This window comes from Eleutherodactylus coqui, chromosome 3, assembly GCF_035609145.1.
Source record: "Eleutherodactylus coqui strain aEleCoq1 chromosome 3, aEleCoq1.hap1, whole genome shotgun sequence".
NCBI lineage: Eukaryota > Metazoa > Chordata > Amphibia > Anura > Eleutherodactylidae > Eleutherodactylus > Eleutherodactylus coqui.
In genome coordinates this window covers 284,716,489-284,735,330 of record NC_089839.1, presented here as the reverse complement: position 1 = coordinate 284,735,330, position 18,842 = coordinate 284,716,489, and the positions used below count along the sequence as shown (strand labels likewise).

Below are 18,842 nucleotides of genomic sequence, written 5' to 3'. Positions count from 1 at the left end.
TGAACTTCATTGAATTGCCAAAAGTATCTTCATTGGAAGGTTACGCCTTGTACCAGTTTTTTATTGTTGTTCTATGCAAAAAAAACCAAAATGGAGAGGGAGGGTGGAGGCAAAGACACCGTCCCAAAGGAGCTAAGACATTCTATGCTGAACTGGCCTTGATGCGGATTTTATATATGGATCAGACCAGGCAGAACAAGGAATCCTGGGTTTGGAATAAGCGACAGGAGGGATCCCCATTGAACTGAAGCTAAGCAGTTAACAACTTTATAGAGCCCCACAGACTTCTACGAGTGACGTGTTACACCTCCGTACAACTCTGAGGTTGTGCAGTGTTGTAATCCGGCTATTTGCTGAGCCCTTAGTCTACGTTAAACCAGTCCCAGATTCTCGAGCGTTTTGGACCAGAGTGGGAAATCTCTGAATTATTTGCAGGATTTCAAGTATTTTGTGTTGGTCTGTTATTTATTCAGAGTTAAATATTCACATCATGCATATATTAGAGGCACACACTGCAAAAAATGCACCTCCACCTCCCATGACGAAAAATAAAAAAAAAAAAGAAAAAGAGAAAAGAAAAAAAATATATATAAATGTTTGCAACCAAAAGCGTAAATCAGAAATAAATAACTGGCATCTTGACTAAAGTATATTCTTCAAATAATCCCTCACATGGTATCCCAGCATCAGGCGATGTCCACTGTAATACTGTAATCTGCTCCTCTCATGTCACCTTACCAGGTCTCAAGTTAGACAATGTGTCTACGATTCACTTTAAGATTTTTAGAAAATCCAGACAAGGGATGTCCAGGATTTGGAAAATAGATTAAAAAGTAATAAAATGCTAAGTATATGTCTGAGAAAACCTAAAAAGAGGGGAAAAAACAAAACAAAACAAAAGAAAAATAAAAAAAATAGTGATGCTGAGTATCTGTAAATGTTGGTGTCCTTCATGGCCCAGTTTTTTGTATCTTAAAATTATTATGAATTCTATGAAATTTGGAAAATGATTTTTTTCTTGCAGTAATTGAGCATCGAAGTTCAGCCTAATCACTTTAATAGAGCTTAGGTGCAATACCAGACACAACCTATAGAGTGGCGCTCTTCAGAAAAAAAAAAAAGCTGACTTTTTTCTAATCTTATGCAACCCCTTTCAGAATTGGTTACTTTAGTTTCTACATTCTTCCACTTGGGTGACGCAGCATATAAGTGTAACATTCCATTATGAAGAGCAGTTCCAGTCTGCCATCTTCATACATAGATGGAGTCGACATGCATTTATAAATATGGGGCTTGATTTGTTTTGGGAATGGAGGGAGGGGGGTGGGAGGAGGAAGTTAAACATTTTTTTCGAAAAAAGGAGGGAAGATCCCATCAGAGGAGGGGAAAAAAATGTTCAACTTAGTTTTTGTGTAACGTCTAGGCGATTTACATTCTTTTTACAATAGATCTCATTACTTGATTCATGCACCATTTAAAAGGGAACCTGTCACTCTCTTACTTTACAACCCAAGCTATGCGTGTAATAGTGTTGATAATAAGCCTTCCATATTGCTATGTAATATTGTGTGCCCTGTACCTTTAAAAGTTCTTTTGAAGTTTTCCCTTGCTGTATTAAAATGAGATAGAGTCAGATTTTTCTTGCACGGACTCGCCCCGCGTTACTGACGGACAGCCATGTTAATCTGTTTCCCTATTGCGCACATGCGCTGTGGCAACTCTTGCCTGTGCTTGCACGCTAGCATCATCCTGTATTTGCTGTGACCCCCCTTACTCGCAGTGTCACCTGATCTAGCACCATTCCCTGCTTTATGCTTCCCCCTTATCTGCTGCCTTGATCCGCACAATGTAAGTGTTATCTCGGCGAACACCGTAGTGTTAGTTGCCACTAAGCGATAAGCAGCGGACAGTATCTCAGATCAGTTAACACTGCGAGTTCTGGTAGTCAAGGTACAAGCGCACTAGGCTCCTGATGTCCCGGTAAGTACAGGAGAATGCTAATGAGCGAGCGCGGCCACAAAGCATGCGCGGGATGTAATCCAAGAAAGGAAATTAAATTGCCGGTCCATCACGGGGCATGCCGGGCGCATCTGTGCAGGAAAGATCTGACTCTCTTCATCCCATTTTAATACAGCATTTGGAAAACTTTAAGAGAAGATGGTAAAGGTACCGCGGCAGTATAACAATATTACAGAGCGATATGGAAAGTTTATTGTCCACACTATTACATGCATAGCTAGGACTGTATAGTAGAAACATGATGTCAGGTTCACTTTAATAGAAAATGTCTCTTGATCTGCTGCCCTTATCTATCCAGCTGAAGACCCATTCTTAGGGAATCCGTCTTCAGCTGCATAGCTGACTTCGACAACTGACTATTGGGACGGCTCCTCCTCTCCTATGCCTGCAGCCATTAATCACTGTCCAAGTGCAGGGGTTGATGCGTGAGTTTTTGTATGGGCAAAAGTTTTGGGCAAAAACTTTTAATCTCTTCTTCATGTTACATCTGGAAAGAGGACTTTTATTTTATGCTCCTGCCTAGCAATGGGTCTTTAGCTGCATAGCTGAATAGGGAAAGAGGCGCCAGATTTAAATCCCCTATACTTTACATTTAAAATAAAAATTGAAAAAACATTTTACACTTTTATAGTTGTTGTCAGTTTACTTTTTACTACTTTCTAAGATTCACTTTAAATTTTCAGGCTTGGTCGTAGAATTTTGTATTTATCCAATTAACGTTTTTTTTCATTACTTTATTTCCTATCTAAGTTATAGAGATATTGGATTTTATTTTAAGAGATCCAGCTTCTAGCCAATGCTTTATGGGAACAACTATGCAAATTATCTCTCCTGCGGAAGGAAGAAAACAAGTTTCCATTTGGCCAAACCAGACTCCTCCAAGGAGGAAGACACAGCCATCTCTTCCTTTAGGAAGAGTCTCTGGCTTGGCTGATTGTTTTCCTCTGTCTACAAAAGAGCTAATTTGCAATCTTTCCAAAGTTTTGAAACTATATTATGTAAGGCTCCATGGGTAACCAAAACCTTACAAAAACAATAAGAAACAGGAACATGTCTGACCATAACTGAAGTAGTCAGTGAGACCTTTAGTATAGGGTTAATCACAGTCATATTTTACTGAATGCTGCAAAATCTGAGCATGTAATATTAAGTGTATTGAGGACCTCATTATCCTCTTATGCTCGCATCTGGTCCAAATTGTTTTAGCCTTTAACCATATACACAAACCCTAATCTGACTTAATAAATTGCAAGACGCTCAAAACTGCATAGTCTTAGCATATGGAGCATGCAGATACTCGGCATCACTATCTAGGCCATGTGATAACCTTTCTAGAATTAGGTAATAAGTAAAGGGGAAATTCAGTCAAAATTATCCTGTTATGTAGTCATACGAGAAGATAGACATGAATTCGGTCATCTCGGACCACCACTGATTTCTTTCATTCTGGATGTCTATAGAGTGCCTATACCCCCTTGACACTACTCCTATACTGAAAGGTTGACACCAAACCAAACCCTTTCAAGGATGACCACTGTGCACACAGGAAAGTGTCTTACCAAAATCTTTCTCAAAATCTGACAAAAAACTTTTTATCTAACCTGCCATTGATCTAAAGTCAGTTTTCAATGTTTTCAGTAACAAAAATCTCCGAGAAGTGAGAGGGAACACATGGTTGTACAGAAACCCTTCCATCTAGAAATCAGTGGTGCTTCGAGATCAGACACGTCATTAATGTGATCTCCTCACTGACATCTATGACATCTTAGATCATCGCTTTGACTGGATTTCCCCTTTACGATACTTAAAGTAACATGTTTGGTGTGAGGACAGTGCATTCATTAGACCAGAAGCTGGACGACAGCCCCTTGTAATATTTGTATTGGTGATGACCTCCTCCCAGGCTGAAAGCCTCCAGAATGGCCGGTTACAGGCTCCTATGATGCATGTGTGCACTCTGGGTGTGGGGAGGTGACAGAGTGATTTTCTTTATTCAGTACAACAGAACCTCCTCCACTGCTTTCACAGTCCGCTCTAAGGGAATATTATTCCTTGGCTTCCAGGAAAAGTATTTCCTGAGGGTACAGCTTAAGTTCCATGAGAGTCCTGCTGGGATCCAATTGGGTGATCTAGAAAATACAATAGGGAAATACATCAGTAACATCATATTAGCTGCAAAGTAACGATTTTCTAAGAGAGCTGCATTCACAGTTGTGCTGTCCTTATCTCTGACTTCATATTTCACAGTATCCCCCTGCTGATTCAGTGTCTGCACTGCAACTTGTAAGTTGTCCACACTGCATTTTTAAGTGCTGCTGCTTTTATATGGAAGAACACTCAGGTGTTTTTGCTTTCCAAGGACTTCATACAAAAAGCTTATTTAAGAGTAGTCTCAAAGAAGCACCATAAAGGTGGTATACGGAGTTCCACAGGTGTATAGTATAAAAATGTAACCACCCCCGATACCACCCAATATGTTCTCATACACAGACCTGTGCATGAGTCTGAACACAGCAGGTGTACCAGCAGTCTTCATCCAGCTACCAACTTGTGATGGCTAAATGACCAAGTGCCATGGGGACAAATTCTTCAATAAATTAAAGTGACCCTCTGGTTTGGGGACAAAATCCTGTTCTGGGACTGGAAGGTGGGTATATATTATCTGCAGTTGTAATTCTGTGCAGACCCTCCAATCTGCCGACCTCTCCGCTCGAGAGAAAAGGTTCGGCTGCCGGCGCGGGTGACAGGTGAGTTGCGGCAGTGAGCAGGGGGAGCGGGGGGAGGGGGAAGAGAGATCTCCCCTCCGTTCCTCCTGGCTCTCCCCCAAAGCCCCCTGACGGCAGCCGAACCTTTTCGCTCGAGCGGGCAGGTACTCGCTAAGGGCAATGCTCGCTCGAGCAATTGCCCTTAGCGAGTATGCTCGCTCATCACTATTAGACTACTAATTCACTATACCTGCAGTCTGACTGGTCAGAGCTGTTCATGGGATCAGCATTGGCCAATCAGAGTGCAGAGCACAGTATAAATGAGGCAGTTACAAAACAGCTGCAGCCACAAGAATAGCAGTGAAATCCTGGCCCCCGCTAGCACTGATGACGAGGCCTTGTTTAAATTCAGTAAAAACTCTTAATTTTCCCATTTTAATGTGAATTCACACGGAAAACTTGCTCACTTGATTTTATGCTGTGCCCTGGGGTCACGGGTCTAATTTTCATACACTGAAAGTGCCAATCGTAAAAAGGCCGGTGTCTTTAATAAAGTTGCCGTTTAGTGTATACATATACCCATACGAAGTATACATGTAATACTATATACATATAAAATATGTAAAACATCCAAGAAATAAAAGGTATACTAAAAACCAAATTCCCATAGATTAGTTCTCAGATTCCGGAACTCTTTGCAAGTTGTGACTTTCTTTTGATCGTTTTAGATGACCTCTAGCCGGGCCGATTTATAGCATACGATGCTTGACCTCGTTTTGTTGGTTTTTTTGAGAAATTTTCACAACTTTTTGCATATAGAACTGCCAACTGGAGCGCAGCAAGCCATTTAACCAGGGAATTGCCGCCCTAATTATCTCAAAAGCTGAAATTCCACTTGTTCTCGTCTCCTTGTTGTGTCATGTGGGTTTGTGGGTAAGTGAGCATACTGTTATACTTAACCTTACATGTTGAAACAGCTGTTAGGAGATGCATGGAAGGTGAGACGTGGGGGAGACATCTTTGCCGTCTTAAACACCTTCAGTATTTGTGCTTTAAAAATGGCATTGCATCATTAACAAGTCCTTCCAGATGGGGCATCAGCTAATTAAGGAACCGCAGAACCTCAGCCGGGACTGGTGGCAATATTCAGGTTTAGGATGATGTCCTTTTCTCATTTTTTAGACACTTTGGAGATCTTAGAACAGTTTCAGGCGGAGGATTGTGGGTGACATGAGAATGGGAGGATCTGTTTATATCCTTGATTTCAGCTTGCCTTCTGTTTCCAATGCACTAAGGGATTTGCTGAATTGCCAATGTTTACACCATTACCCAATTACTGAATAGGCGCCTGCTGCATCTGTCAACAAACAGAGCTGTTGTCGCTTTGTTTTAGCGGTTCTTTGCTTTCCACTTCCTCCTCCTCTTCATATGGATCATCGTTCTGCTTAATTAGCATCCCATAACCTTCTGCATTCTCAGACATTCGGATCTGCTGTCTGTAAACAGTTTACTTGCTGCTAAGTCGGATTTGTAGTATGCTTACACTTAAAAGAGGCTCTTTAGGAAAGGAAGAGTTTACTTTACGTCACAATATTGAAAATGTACTGTCTGACCAGCGAACGAAGAGTCTAGGTGGAGGCATCAATCAAGGATACCCATACATGCTATCAAGGCATCAACTACTCTTAGGTTAGGGCTACATGGGAACGTTGTATCCAAGCTTGGCAGGTGCCATTCTGCAATTTTGTGCAAGCAACTTGGTCTGTTTAGGATGTAAAGCAGAGTCCAAACTTATGTCTGACCACATAACAGTGTTACATGCTAAGTGGCATGTTCATCCTGGACTGTCCGCATGAACAGGGTACAGGGGGTAGCCAAGACGGATGCGGTAAAAGCGCTGGTACAGGTGGCTAGATGCAGAACAGACAGAGAGCACCTCTGCCTGAGGGTAAAGGCCTGTATATCTCGACTGTGCAACGTAAATGCAGAATAAACTATGAGAAATTCCTTTCCCTTCAAACCCCTACCTAATCGGCGGGCTGATCGCTTCCGACAGGTGCGGACCCACACTTGTACCTGGGCCACTACAAATCCCAACCAGGGAGCCCCGAACACATGGGGTATAGTGCACGGAAATAAACAGAAGAAGAAGAATAGACACAAACAGGGAATAAACCAAAGTACCGGAGCCAGACATACAGCAGCTCTGAGCAGGCTGACTGCTCAGGGATCACTGAAAATTAATCGGCAACTCCCAGGCAGCAAGAGCTGAATCTTATAGGAAGGAGGGGGAAGTCGATTGGCTGACAGAAATGTCAATCACCAGCCACACCTCTCAGTGTACATTGTACCATATCTACAGGAACATGTACAAGGAGAGCACATTGTACCATATCTATAGGAACATGTACAAGGAGAGCACATTGTACCATATCTATAGGAACATGTACAAGGAGAGCACATTGTACCATATCTATAGGAACATGTACAAGGAGAACACATTGTCCCATATCTATAGGAACATGTACAAGGAGAACACATTGTACCATATCTATAGGAACATGTACAAGGAGAGCTCATTGCACCATATCTATAGGAACACATACAAGGAGAGCACATTGTACCACATCAATAGGAACATGTACAAGGAGAGCACATTGCACCATATCTATAGGAGCATGTACAAGGAGAACACATTGTACTATATATATATAGGAACACGTACAAGGAGAAAACATTGTACCATATCTATAGGAACACGTACAAGGAGAGTACATTGTACCATATCTATAGGAACATGTACAAGGAGAGCACATTGTACCATATCTATAGGAACATGTACAAGGAGAGCACATTATACCATATCTATAGGAACATGTACAAGGAGAGCACATTATACCATATCTATAGGAACATGTACAAGGAGAAATATAACCAGATAGCGCCTCAGGATCGTTAATCAGTGGAAAACGACACAATTCTGATCCTCCAACAAGGGGGAGAGCTGCGGAAATAATTGGGGTCTCTCATAAGAGAGTGGTCCCAAAAGGATAAAATATAGAATAGCTATCAGCAAAAAGAAAATTTTCTGCGCTCAATGAATGGTGCGTTTCCACAAATAGTGATTGTCAAGTACATATAGGAGTTACACTTACTGGGGAGGAGGGGGGTATGATGACCATGAGCCCCCTCCTTGAAGTGATGTCTCCTTTTCCTCCAAATGGATGTTTCCACACGCCAAAGATGTAGTAACAACACTTTTTATTTCCAAAATTCGCTACAGAGTGGGCAACGCGTTTCTGTGCTCAAAGGCACCTTTATCAAGCCATAGTGAGACAATATAACCATTACATATATATAGTGTAAACAATCACTTACATCACAAGTTCCTGATGTCTGCCGATGGTGGCGGCCATATTGGGGGCGTGTTTCAAATCGCCGGCGTCATCACGCCGATCACGTGGTCAGCGTCGTGTCGCTCCACCAATGCTAGTAACTCCCGGTGGTGGCGGCCATATTGGGGGCGTGTATCAAATCGCCGGCGTCATCACGCCGGTCACGTGGTCAGCGTCGTGACGCTCCACCAATGCTTGATACACGCCCCCAATATGGCCGCCACCACCGGGATTTACTAGCATTGGTGGAGCGACACGACGCTGACCACGTGATCGGCGTGATGACGCCGGCGATTTGAAACACGCCCCCAATATGGCCGCCACCATCGGCAGACATCAGGAACTTGTGATGTAAGTGATTGTTTACACTATATATATGTAATGGTTATATTGTCTCACTATGGCTTGATAAAGGTGCCTTTGAGCACAGAAACGCGTTGCCCACTCTGTAGCGAATTTTGGAAATAAAAAGTGTTGTTACTACATCTTTGGCGTGTGGAAACATCCATTTGGAGGAAAAGGAGACATCACTTCAAGGAGGGGGCTCATGGTCATCATACCCCCCTCCTCCCCAGTAAGTGTAACTCCTATATGTACTTGACAATCACTATTTGTGGAAACGCACCATTCATTGAGCGCAGAAAATTTTCTTTTTGCTGATAGCTATTCTGTACAAGGAGAACACATTGTACTATATATATATATAGGAACATGTACAGATGCTCCCCGACTTGCGAACAGGTTCCGTTCCGGGAGCCCGTTCGCAAGTCCGTTTTGTTCGCAAGTCGAACAAATGGTAGTATGGAGGGGATCGCGGGTGGATCCCGCTCCATACAACGTCGGGTGCCGGCTGTTCTTACAGCGATCACCCGGCGGCAGCAGTTCCGACGAGCCACGCCGCTTGTCAGAACTGTTAACACTTTAAATACCGCTCTGACAGCGGTATTTAAAGTGTTAACAGTTCTGACGAGCGGCGTGGCTCGTCAGAACTGCTGCCGCCGGGTGCCCCCGCTGTAAGAAACAGCCGGCACCCGACGTTCAGGGGGCCCGTACAGCGTCCCACGATGAGATCGCGGGACGCTGTGTGGTTGCTAGGCAGCCGGGAACCTCCTGAAAGGCCCCAGGGCTGCCTATGCAGAGCACCTATCAAGCGCACGGCTTGCTAGGCACTCTGCATAGACAGCCCTGGGGCCTTTCAGAAGGCCCCCGGCTGCCCAGCAACCGCGATGTGACCGGACAGGCTTCTATCAGGCTTGATAGAAGCTTGTCCGGTCCCTGCACAGCATGATGTAATGCCATAGCATTACATCATACTGTGCAGGACAGATAGTTCGTATCTAGCGAAATTCGTAACTCGAATGTTCGCAAGTCGGGGACTATCTGTACAAGGAGAACACATTGTACCATATCTATAGGAACATGTACAAGGAGAACACATTGTACCATATCTATAGGAACATGTACAAGGAGAACACATTGTACCATATCTATAGGAACATGTACAAGGAGAACACATTGTACTATATATATATATATATATATATATATATATATATATATATATATATATATAGGAACATGTACAAGGAGAACACATTGTACCATATCTATAGGAACATGTACAAGGAGTACACATTGTACCATATCTATAGGAACATGTACAAGGACCGCACATTGTACCATATCTATAGGAACATGTACAAGGAGCACACATTGTACCATATCTATAGGAACATGTACAAGGACCACACATTGTAGCATATTTATAGGAACATGTACAAGGAGAACACATTGTACCATATCTATAGGAACATGTCCAAGGAGTGCACATTGTACCATATCTATAGGAACATGTACAAGGACCGCACATTGTAGCATATTTATAGGAACATGTACAAGGAGAGCACATTGCACCATATCTATAGGAACATGTACAAGGAGAGCACATTGCACCATATCTATAGGAACATGTACAAGGAGAACACATTGTACCATATCTATAGGAACATGTACAAGGAGAACACATTGTACTATATCTATAGGAACATGTACAAGGAGAGCACATTGTACCATATCTATAGGAACATGTACAAGGAGAGCACATTGCACCATATCTATAGGAACATGTACAAGGAGAACACATTGTACCATATCTATAGGAACATGTACAAGGAGCCCACATTGTACCATATCTATAGGAGCATGTACAAGGAGCACATTGTACCATATCTATAGGAACATGTACAAGGAGAACACATTGTACCATATCTATAGGAACATGTACAAGGAGAACACATTGTACCATATCTATAGGAACATGTACAAGGAGAGCACATTGCACCATATCCATAGGAACATGTACAAGGAGAACACATTGTACCATATCTATAGGAACATGTACAAGGAGAACACATTGTACCATATCTATAGGAACATGTACAAGGAGAACACATTGTACTATATCTATAGGAACATGTACAAGGAGCGCACATTGTACCATATCTATAGGAACATGTACAAGGAGAGCACATTGTACCATATCTATAGGAACATGTACAATGTACGGTTCTTAGCCATTGCGATGTACCCATATATCTACATTACAACAGTGCCAAATATTCACCTTGAGGCAACATTTGGTACAATTTTTTTTTCTTCAAAAAATCTAAACCTCCCACTGAGTATACACATCAACATTTATTTGGTTCTACCATATAGTTTTTCGCTAGATCCCCCTGAATACCTCATTGTAGACTCATTGTAGTGGCTCCCTAAAGGCCCATTTATACGGAGCGATGATCGCTCAAAAAAAAAATCGTTCAATCGACAGTTTGAGTGACAGCTTTGAGCGATCATTTTGCATAAACTATTAAGTAGCTACTCAGCTACTTAACAGCTTATTAGCATGCAAATGAAGCCTTCGCTGAATGCAGTTAATAGCTGGAGGGCTCTTATCCGAATTCAGCTCCTTTGTTCTCCCACGGGTTTAATAGCTGAAACAATACTATCAGCACTACCCGCGGAGAACTCAGCGTGCGGTCCTGATAAGAACGCACAATGCTTTTTTAGGCTGGCTAGAATTTAACGACCAACTAGCAGAGCATGAAAAGTGCACAATGGCCGCATGTTTAGACGCAACGATTATCGCTCAAACGATCGCTTTTGAGTGTTCATCGCTCCATGTAAATAGGCCTTTACACTGCACTACTACATTTATGCGGATTGCATAATAATGGTGAATGCTGACAACATGCTGGTGGTACAATAGCTATTGTAGTAATACAAATTATATAGTTTATAATACACCGGTTAATCAATATGTGTTGATTTGTACTCTGTATCTTCAAATTTCAAAGGGGTTGTACCAGAAATTACTTTTATTACCTATAAATAGGTATAAACATACAATAGGTGATAAAAGTCTGATTGGTGGGGGTCTCAGTGGTGATCCCAAGAACCAGGGACCCATGCTCTCCATTTCCCTGTCAGGTTTCCCCAACCTGTAGTGGCATCACATTGAGTGAAGTGACGGCCATGCATGTGCATGTGCAGCTGCCGCTCCATTGATTTTAATGGGGCTGACAACAAAATTAATAGAGCAACACTACGTATGCGTGGTATTTACTCTACTCAATCTCTTTTGCACTGTCGGGGGTGCAGCAAGCCCTCAGTGAGGACAACAGGAAAAACAAGAGCCCCGTTCAATGGATTTGCAGGGGTCTCAATGGTGAGACCTCCACCAATAAGACTTAAGATCCAAGAGACCACCACCAGACTATGGATAGGTGAAAAAAGTTAATTCTGGTACAACTCCTTCAACCCCCCCCCCCCAACATCTCCTACATGTAACACGGGCGATTTAATCTCAATGTGCTACAAATCGCATGTATGTGGAGCCCATGCTTTCCTATGGGTTCTGCCACACAAGCGATATTTTGTAGCCTGTGACATTGCGAGACTACAAAATCGCGGCATGCTCTATACAGCTGCGATTTGTGATTTTTTGTAGCCCACATTTCCCTATGCATCCTTCCTCTGTGTTGCATTTCTCCTTGGTCAGAGATTTGTAAATCTCCCACCTCCATGAAGCGCTGCCTCTGATAGGCTAAGCCCGACGGTGCTCAGCCAATCAGAGCCAGCGCTCGATGAACCAATCACAGCCAATCAATGGCAGCGCTTCCTGGAGGTGTGGGATTTACAAATCCCTGACCAAGGAGAAATACCCAAAGACAACTGTCAGGGAGAAGACGCACCAGAGCTGACAGCGCTTCCATGGTGGTGTATGTATTTTATTTGTTTTTTTTTATGCAGCTGGGGCTTATTTTCAAGGTAGGGCCTATATTTTAAGCACCACCGCCCCCCAAAAATCCTTGCACGTGGTGCACTGCGAGAAAATGCAGCGATATTGCACGGACCACCGATTTTCTCACGTCTATATTGTATCGTCCACGTGGAAGCGGCCATAAAAGTATACAACCTGCATTGCAAAAAAATGAAATCAAACTGCTATTATACCAAAAGTATTTCACTGCTGTAACCAAATACATTGATTTTCACCTGCAAAAAGGTAAAAAAAAGTAGAAACAGTAAGACATGTGCCTAACATTTCGTAAGCAATTCTGCAGGTCCGTAGGGGGTGCGTGTTCTTCTGGGCGTCATGTAATACTGCAAGGTCTCATTACTTCTTATTAATGCTATTCCACATGGAAAGCAGCAAGCTGAAAACATAAGCCTCGTTAGGTAGCAATTAGTAGACAATAAAGAGGCATGTCTCAGGCAGCAGTTGGAGCAGCAAGTCACCAGACAGCTGCGGGCTTTTTTTTAATCAAGAGATACAGGACAGTTTGTACCCCTCTCACTGTTACATCACAACTCCGTAACTGTATACGCCTCCGTCTATGGAGACCGTCATGGGAACAAACAGTGCGTCCCGCTGAGGCTCATCTCGTAAAATAACACCTCTCACCATGTGATCCTGTATAAATAACTACCGCCAGGTAAAGAATTCTGACGCAGGTATATCTGTCGCTTGTTCAAAAATGGTCGAATCCCCATGTCTACAGGCGATGGCGTTCTACACGGGGCCTCCACCGTAAACCAACAGACTGAGGAGTCCTCGTTGAGGGTGTATTTACCTGCTAGAGTAAAACTGCGGCATGTACTATTTTTTGGGCAATATCGCCCATTCTTGCCTATGGGAGCAAAATAAAAAAAAATTACATCCCACTCGCGTGTAAATGCATGTGCGAAGCAGTTTTTTTTTTCTCCAATAGGAAATAATGGTCGATTTTCACATGCAAGAAAATCAGAAGCAATGGGATGCGTTTTTTTTCCCGCAAAACACATCGCACTCACATAAAAATCGCAAGTGTGATATCGCTCCGAGTTTCTCGGAATGATATTGCACCGTTGTGGAACTCGCCCATATAAATTTACCTGTCATGGATAGCACTACCAATTCTTAGGCCGCCTTTCTACAGTTGGGACGGACTACCGCTAGCGATATTCCACCGCGGGGGGGGGGAAGCACTACAAGGTCTACGCGATGAGCCTATATTAATGATAGGCTCACTGCGGAGAATCGCGGCAAATCGCAGCATGCCGTGATCTTTATCACGTGAGTGGAAAATCTCTATGATTCTCCGCTCGTGGACGTCGGGCTGCGCTTTCCATAGTTATCCTATGGAAAGCGTGTCATGTGATTTATTGCCGTGAATCTCGCAATGACAACTTGCCCATGGACAGACAGTCTTAGGATCAACCTTCACAATTGTGGTATACGGATTTATGAGATCTGTGGATTGTACAAGTTAATTAAATTAGTGATATGAATATTAGCGATTAGAATATTTAGTATAGTCAATTTAATTGAATTCATGTTCTGGGACCTAATGGTGCCCCCAACTCCTCCGCCAAAATCTGCACTTGAGATGGAGACAGAATGGTGTTTAGAATGGTCAAACTCTCCATTTATGGAAGGAGTCATCCAATGCTTCAGCGAAAAGCATTTCTGTACCTTTAGTGTCTACTACATGAATAAAAGACCTCAAAAGTGAATTTTAATTAACGATCATTACTATCATTTGGCCATTGGGAAATGAATCAGCTATGTAGAAAGGATTCTGCCAGAATGGAGCAACAGTAAAAGGGGGAGGGACTTGTTATGTGTATAGCACCAACTTATTCTGCAGCACTTTTAGGTAATTTGTTTATTACCCCCCCAGCAAGCTGGGTACTCATTTTACCGACCTCAAAAGGATGGAAGGCTGAGTCAACCTTGATCCGGCTACCTGAACCACGATTGAGCTTGCAACCTTCAGGTCGTGAACAAGAGCTTAGGACTGCGTTCTGCTGCCTTAACACTCTGCGCCACACGAGGCCCTACAGTACAAGTAAAAGTACAATGGAGGACCAACCAACCTTTTATCTTCAGCTATATGTATATACCTGTGCATTTACACACAAAGATGATTGCTCAAAAGATGGCCTGTGAGCGATCATTTTTGCATAAACTACTACTTGGTACTAATGCCTATTAGTACCAATGGGTAGCGTGTGAGCCGCCAGCAGCTGTAGTCCAGGAACAGACCACCCACTGTTCTCTGAAAAAATTTCCTTTGTTCTGGCACGGGGCCGACAGCTGAGACAATGTAATCAGCGCTCCCCGCAGAGAACACAGTGTGTGGTCCGTCTTATCAGCTGTTCTGCCGAACGATGGATTTCATGCCGAACTGAAATCCATCGTTCGTCAGAAAAGTGAAAGATGGGCACATTTACACGCAACGATTATTACTCAAACATTTGCTTTTGAGCGATAATCGCCGTGTCTAAATGGGCCTTTACCCATCAAGGCTTGGGAGAATGCAGCAATAATACAGTAAATTAGTGATTTGCATTCTTACAAATGCACAGATAACAGCAAAAGGACAGTTCATCATTTACACAAGAGAAGCCAGGAAAATAATAGATTTGTATTTCCACCAACAGCCAGCAAGGAGCCGGCACAGATGGCGCTCTGCTCGCCCCACACCTGCACAGATGCAGCAGACTGACAATAAATTGAATTTTGGTATTGAGTGGAGATTTGCAGCACAGGTATTAAATTAACTGAAATTGCCATATGCTGCAGTAACTGATGGCCAAAATGCGCTGATCTCTTCTAAATTAATTTAGGGACACTGAAGGTTGCCAGATTTTAAAAGTAGAAGGAAAAAAATCATCAACTCATCCCAAATTACAGATAAGGTGGCCTTAAAGAGAACCAGTCATCACGTTTGATCCCAAAAAGTACATTATGGGGCTTAAAGGTGACGGGGAATCTGGAGAGCGGCGTTAAATACTCACCAGGTGCTCCATTCCAGCGCTGGGCCCTTGAGATATCGGTGTACACACACAGCATGACTCTTCAGCCGGTAGTGTGCACACGCTCTCCCATTGAGATGAATGTGTGTGCCAACTTCGCGAAGACACAAGGCTGAAACGGGGCACCCGGTGAGAATGAGAGACCGCTCCCCAGACTTCCCGCTCCCTCCCCTTTGAGCCCTATAACGTAATTTATGGGGCTCAAACTTGATGACAGATTTCCTTTAATTGTAGATCAAGGACAAGCAACCTGTGGAGTCCGAAACTTTTGAGAACTTTCATCACTCCCATCATTCTTTGAATGGAGGCTGAACAAGGGCTCATTCACACCTGCTTTTGTCTTATTGTATAATCTCTGCTGCAACAAAAATATTAGAGGCACCAGATCCGATACGTGCCAGATGGATTCTGTTGACTGTAATGGGGTCGATCTGGCTTCCAGCATGCAGCCTGAACTGAAGGGGCAAAAGTGCCCACCTGAGCATTGTGCCTCTTCAGCTATGATCGTTCCAAGTCAGCAATTCTTGGCTGTTGAAGATGGATGCATAGACATCTATATGTCCGTCTTCATCTACTGAGAGAAACAGACAAGGAAAGATGACAGTTGACTGAGCACTTCGGCCCCTTCATTTCAACGATTAGCAGGGGTCTTACCCCCACTGATTATAACTTTTGACATGTGACTCTGATATGCCAAAAGTTTCTGAAAAGTTACTCTTTTGTCGTTTTTTTCTACTAGATTTTTCTTTGGATAAATAAATGTTTCAGCATTTTAGGGAAAACTAGACTACAACCCTACAAAGGAAAAGAAAAGTTCAAGTCTCCCTCTAGGCAACAACACCCAGTAGGGAATGGACTCTGTGTTCCTCATACTGTGCTAAATGTGATTGTTCCCAGCAAGAGAAACCACGTAATCTTGTAGATATGATACCTTTTAATGGCTAACAAAAATACATAATGTTATAGCGAGCTTACGTACCTCTCGGGCTCTTAGTCAGGCTAAAAATGGAATAGATCTGAAGAGGCATGATCAGATGGGACAGTTTCCATCCTAAACACATCAAAAAGGCCATTGTTTACAGCCAGGCCATCAGATACAACCGGATCTGCTTCAACTCAACAGAGCGAGAGGAACATCTATACCATCTTAAAAGGACATTTATAAATCAGGGCTACCATCCCACCTCAATTGATGACCAAATCACCAGAGCCACCAGGATACCCAGAAATCAACTACTCCAATACAAGGAGAAGGAAAGAAACAATCGTGTGCCTCTAGTAGTGACCTACAATCTGCAACTAGAGGTACTAAGGAAAACCGCAAAGAAACTCCACCATACCCTATACAAGGATGACCGTCTAAACACCATATTCCCGGCCCCTCCCCTTCTGTGTTACAGACAACCTCCATCTCTGAGGAGCTTTATAATCAGGAGTGCATTGCCCTCCGACACACAAAAAGGAACTTATCCCTGTAAGGTAAGGAGCTGTAAGACCTGCTCACATATACTGACTGCGGACAGGATACGGATCCCCAACACACAGCAGGACTATAAGATCCCAGGGACATCCACATGTTCCACCTCCAATGTTGTGTACCTGATCATGTGCAGTAAATGTCCTGTTGGGGGTCTTTCATGTCGGAGAAACAGGGCAAAAACTGAAAGCCAGGATGAGATCTCATCGCAACACGATTAAACACAGAAAAAGAGAATTACCTGTGGCCGAGCACTTCTCTAACCATGGACATAACATAGGAGATATGAGAGTTTTGATATTGAAGGGTGGTTTCAAGTCACAAAACCACAGAAGAATTTGGGAATATAAATTGCTAACAACCTTTGACACGCTGAATACTGGGTTAAATTATTCCCCAGGATTTATGCGTGAATGGGAGGTGTGAGACATTTATTGCACAGATAAGACCCCCATAAACAGCAATTCAGGGACCATAAACTTTCACTCCCTTATCAGTGTTTAGCTAAAAAACGTTTGTGTACCTCTTGTAGAATTCCTGGCCTTATTGTCTGTCGGGTGTAAAGAGCCTCTTCCCAGTGGGCTATATGAATTGTTTTGATGGAAATACCCTCAGATTCTGGAGATTGGCTAAAAAAGGCTTTCCATGTAAATGGGCCAAATGTCTCTCAACTGTCAGATATGTACCAATTTTTCCATTTCTTTAAGAAAATGGAAAGATCATTTCATCGTATACTTCCCAACGTGTTGGTTACACTCTATGCAAGACCTGCTTCGCTCTCTACTGTTGGGTAGTGCAGAATTACATTTATAGCCATCTGAAGCACTACCAACTTCACTAAGGGCTCATTTATATGGACACAATCTGCCTATAACTTCACATTACATGCAGCAATCATCATGACTATTCAAACTGTATGGAGACAAATGACTGCTCATATAACTATTTGTCCCCATACAGTCTGCATTACTGTCAGCAGTCCATCCAGTTGACATGGGAAGATGTGCTGCCGACAAATGATTTTTTAAGACCGCGTAAAAGATGCAATCCGCCGCTCATCACGGGCCTGTTTACATGGGGTAATGATCGGGAACATCGCTCACTGGCCCGTGTAAGTGAACCTTAAGGGACAGGTGAGTCATACTCCGGAGATGTCACAAGTTCTCAGTAAACCACTGGGGTGAATAATGGATTAGCTCACTATATAGATTCCTCCGCCTATTCGATACAAGTGGATGAACGTAACTGAAATATGCACAGTTGGGTTTCCTCTTTTGCGTCTCGGTTACATGGTTGCCAGAATGTTATCTCACTTGTTTGCTGGAAGTGGCCAATTAAACAGATTTAAGCAAATCACACCATACACTGAACAGAGCAAACTGGTTTTAAATGATTAAGCAATGCCTTCAGCTGTGGGATTACCTTAAGTGACTCATGTTCCATCTAATCCCACCACACTGGTTGGGCAGAATGTTGTGTAAACCGTAGCCGATACAGTAAAATGCTGCAGGTCTACTTTCTAGAGTTTAACAAGATAGGCTTGACAAAGAACACAGTTATATGAATATATTGTGACATGCAAGCATCCTGTATCACACACAACGCAGAACAAACAGCGCCTGACACATTATTTTTACTTCACTTTCTTGGTCATGGAGTGGAATAAAGGAATTTGTCCAGAATTTTTTAAAAAGTGCATTTTTTTTTGCCAGAGCCATCTTTGTCTATAGATTATGTCCGCTATAGGCAATTTAAACGGTGGCAATGCCCATTAGATGAAGACGGGCTAAGGCTGTTGATTTTGGCAGAAGTGGCCGGCCGTCTAATGTATATTACATGTTTGGCCAATGTTTGTTCGGCAGATGCCCAGGAAAATAAAAAAAA

General features: G+C 42.9%; 1 protein-coding gene across 1 annotated transcript in view; it reads right to left on the bottom strand.

Moving 5' to 3' along the window:
- Positions 1 to 446: 446 nt before the first annotated feature.
- Positions 447 to 18,842, bottom strand: part of FAF1 (Fas associated factor 1) — a 256,577-nt gene continuing 238,181 nt past the window's right edge. The window contains exon 19 of the mRNA XM_066597616.1: positions 447 to 4,148. Within this exon, the coding sequence (XP_066453713.1) occupies positions 4,065 to 4,148 (84 nt within the window). The 3' untranslated portion in view covers positions 447 to 4,064. The remainder of the gene's footprint in view (positions 4,149 to 18,842) is intronic.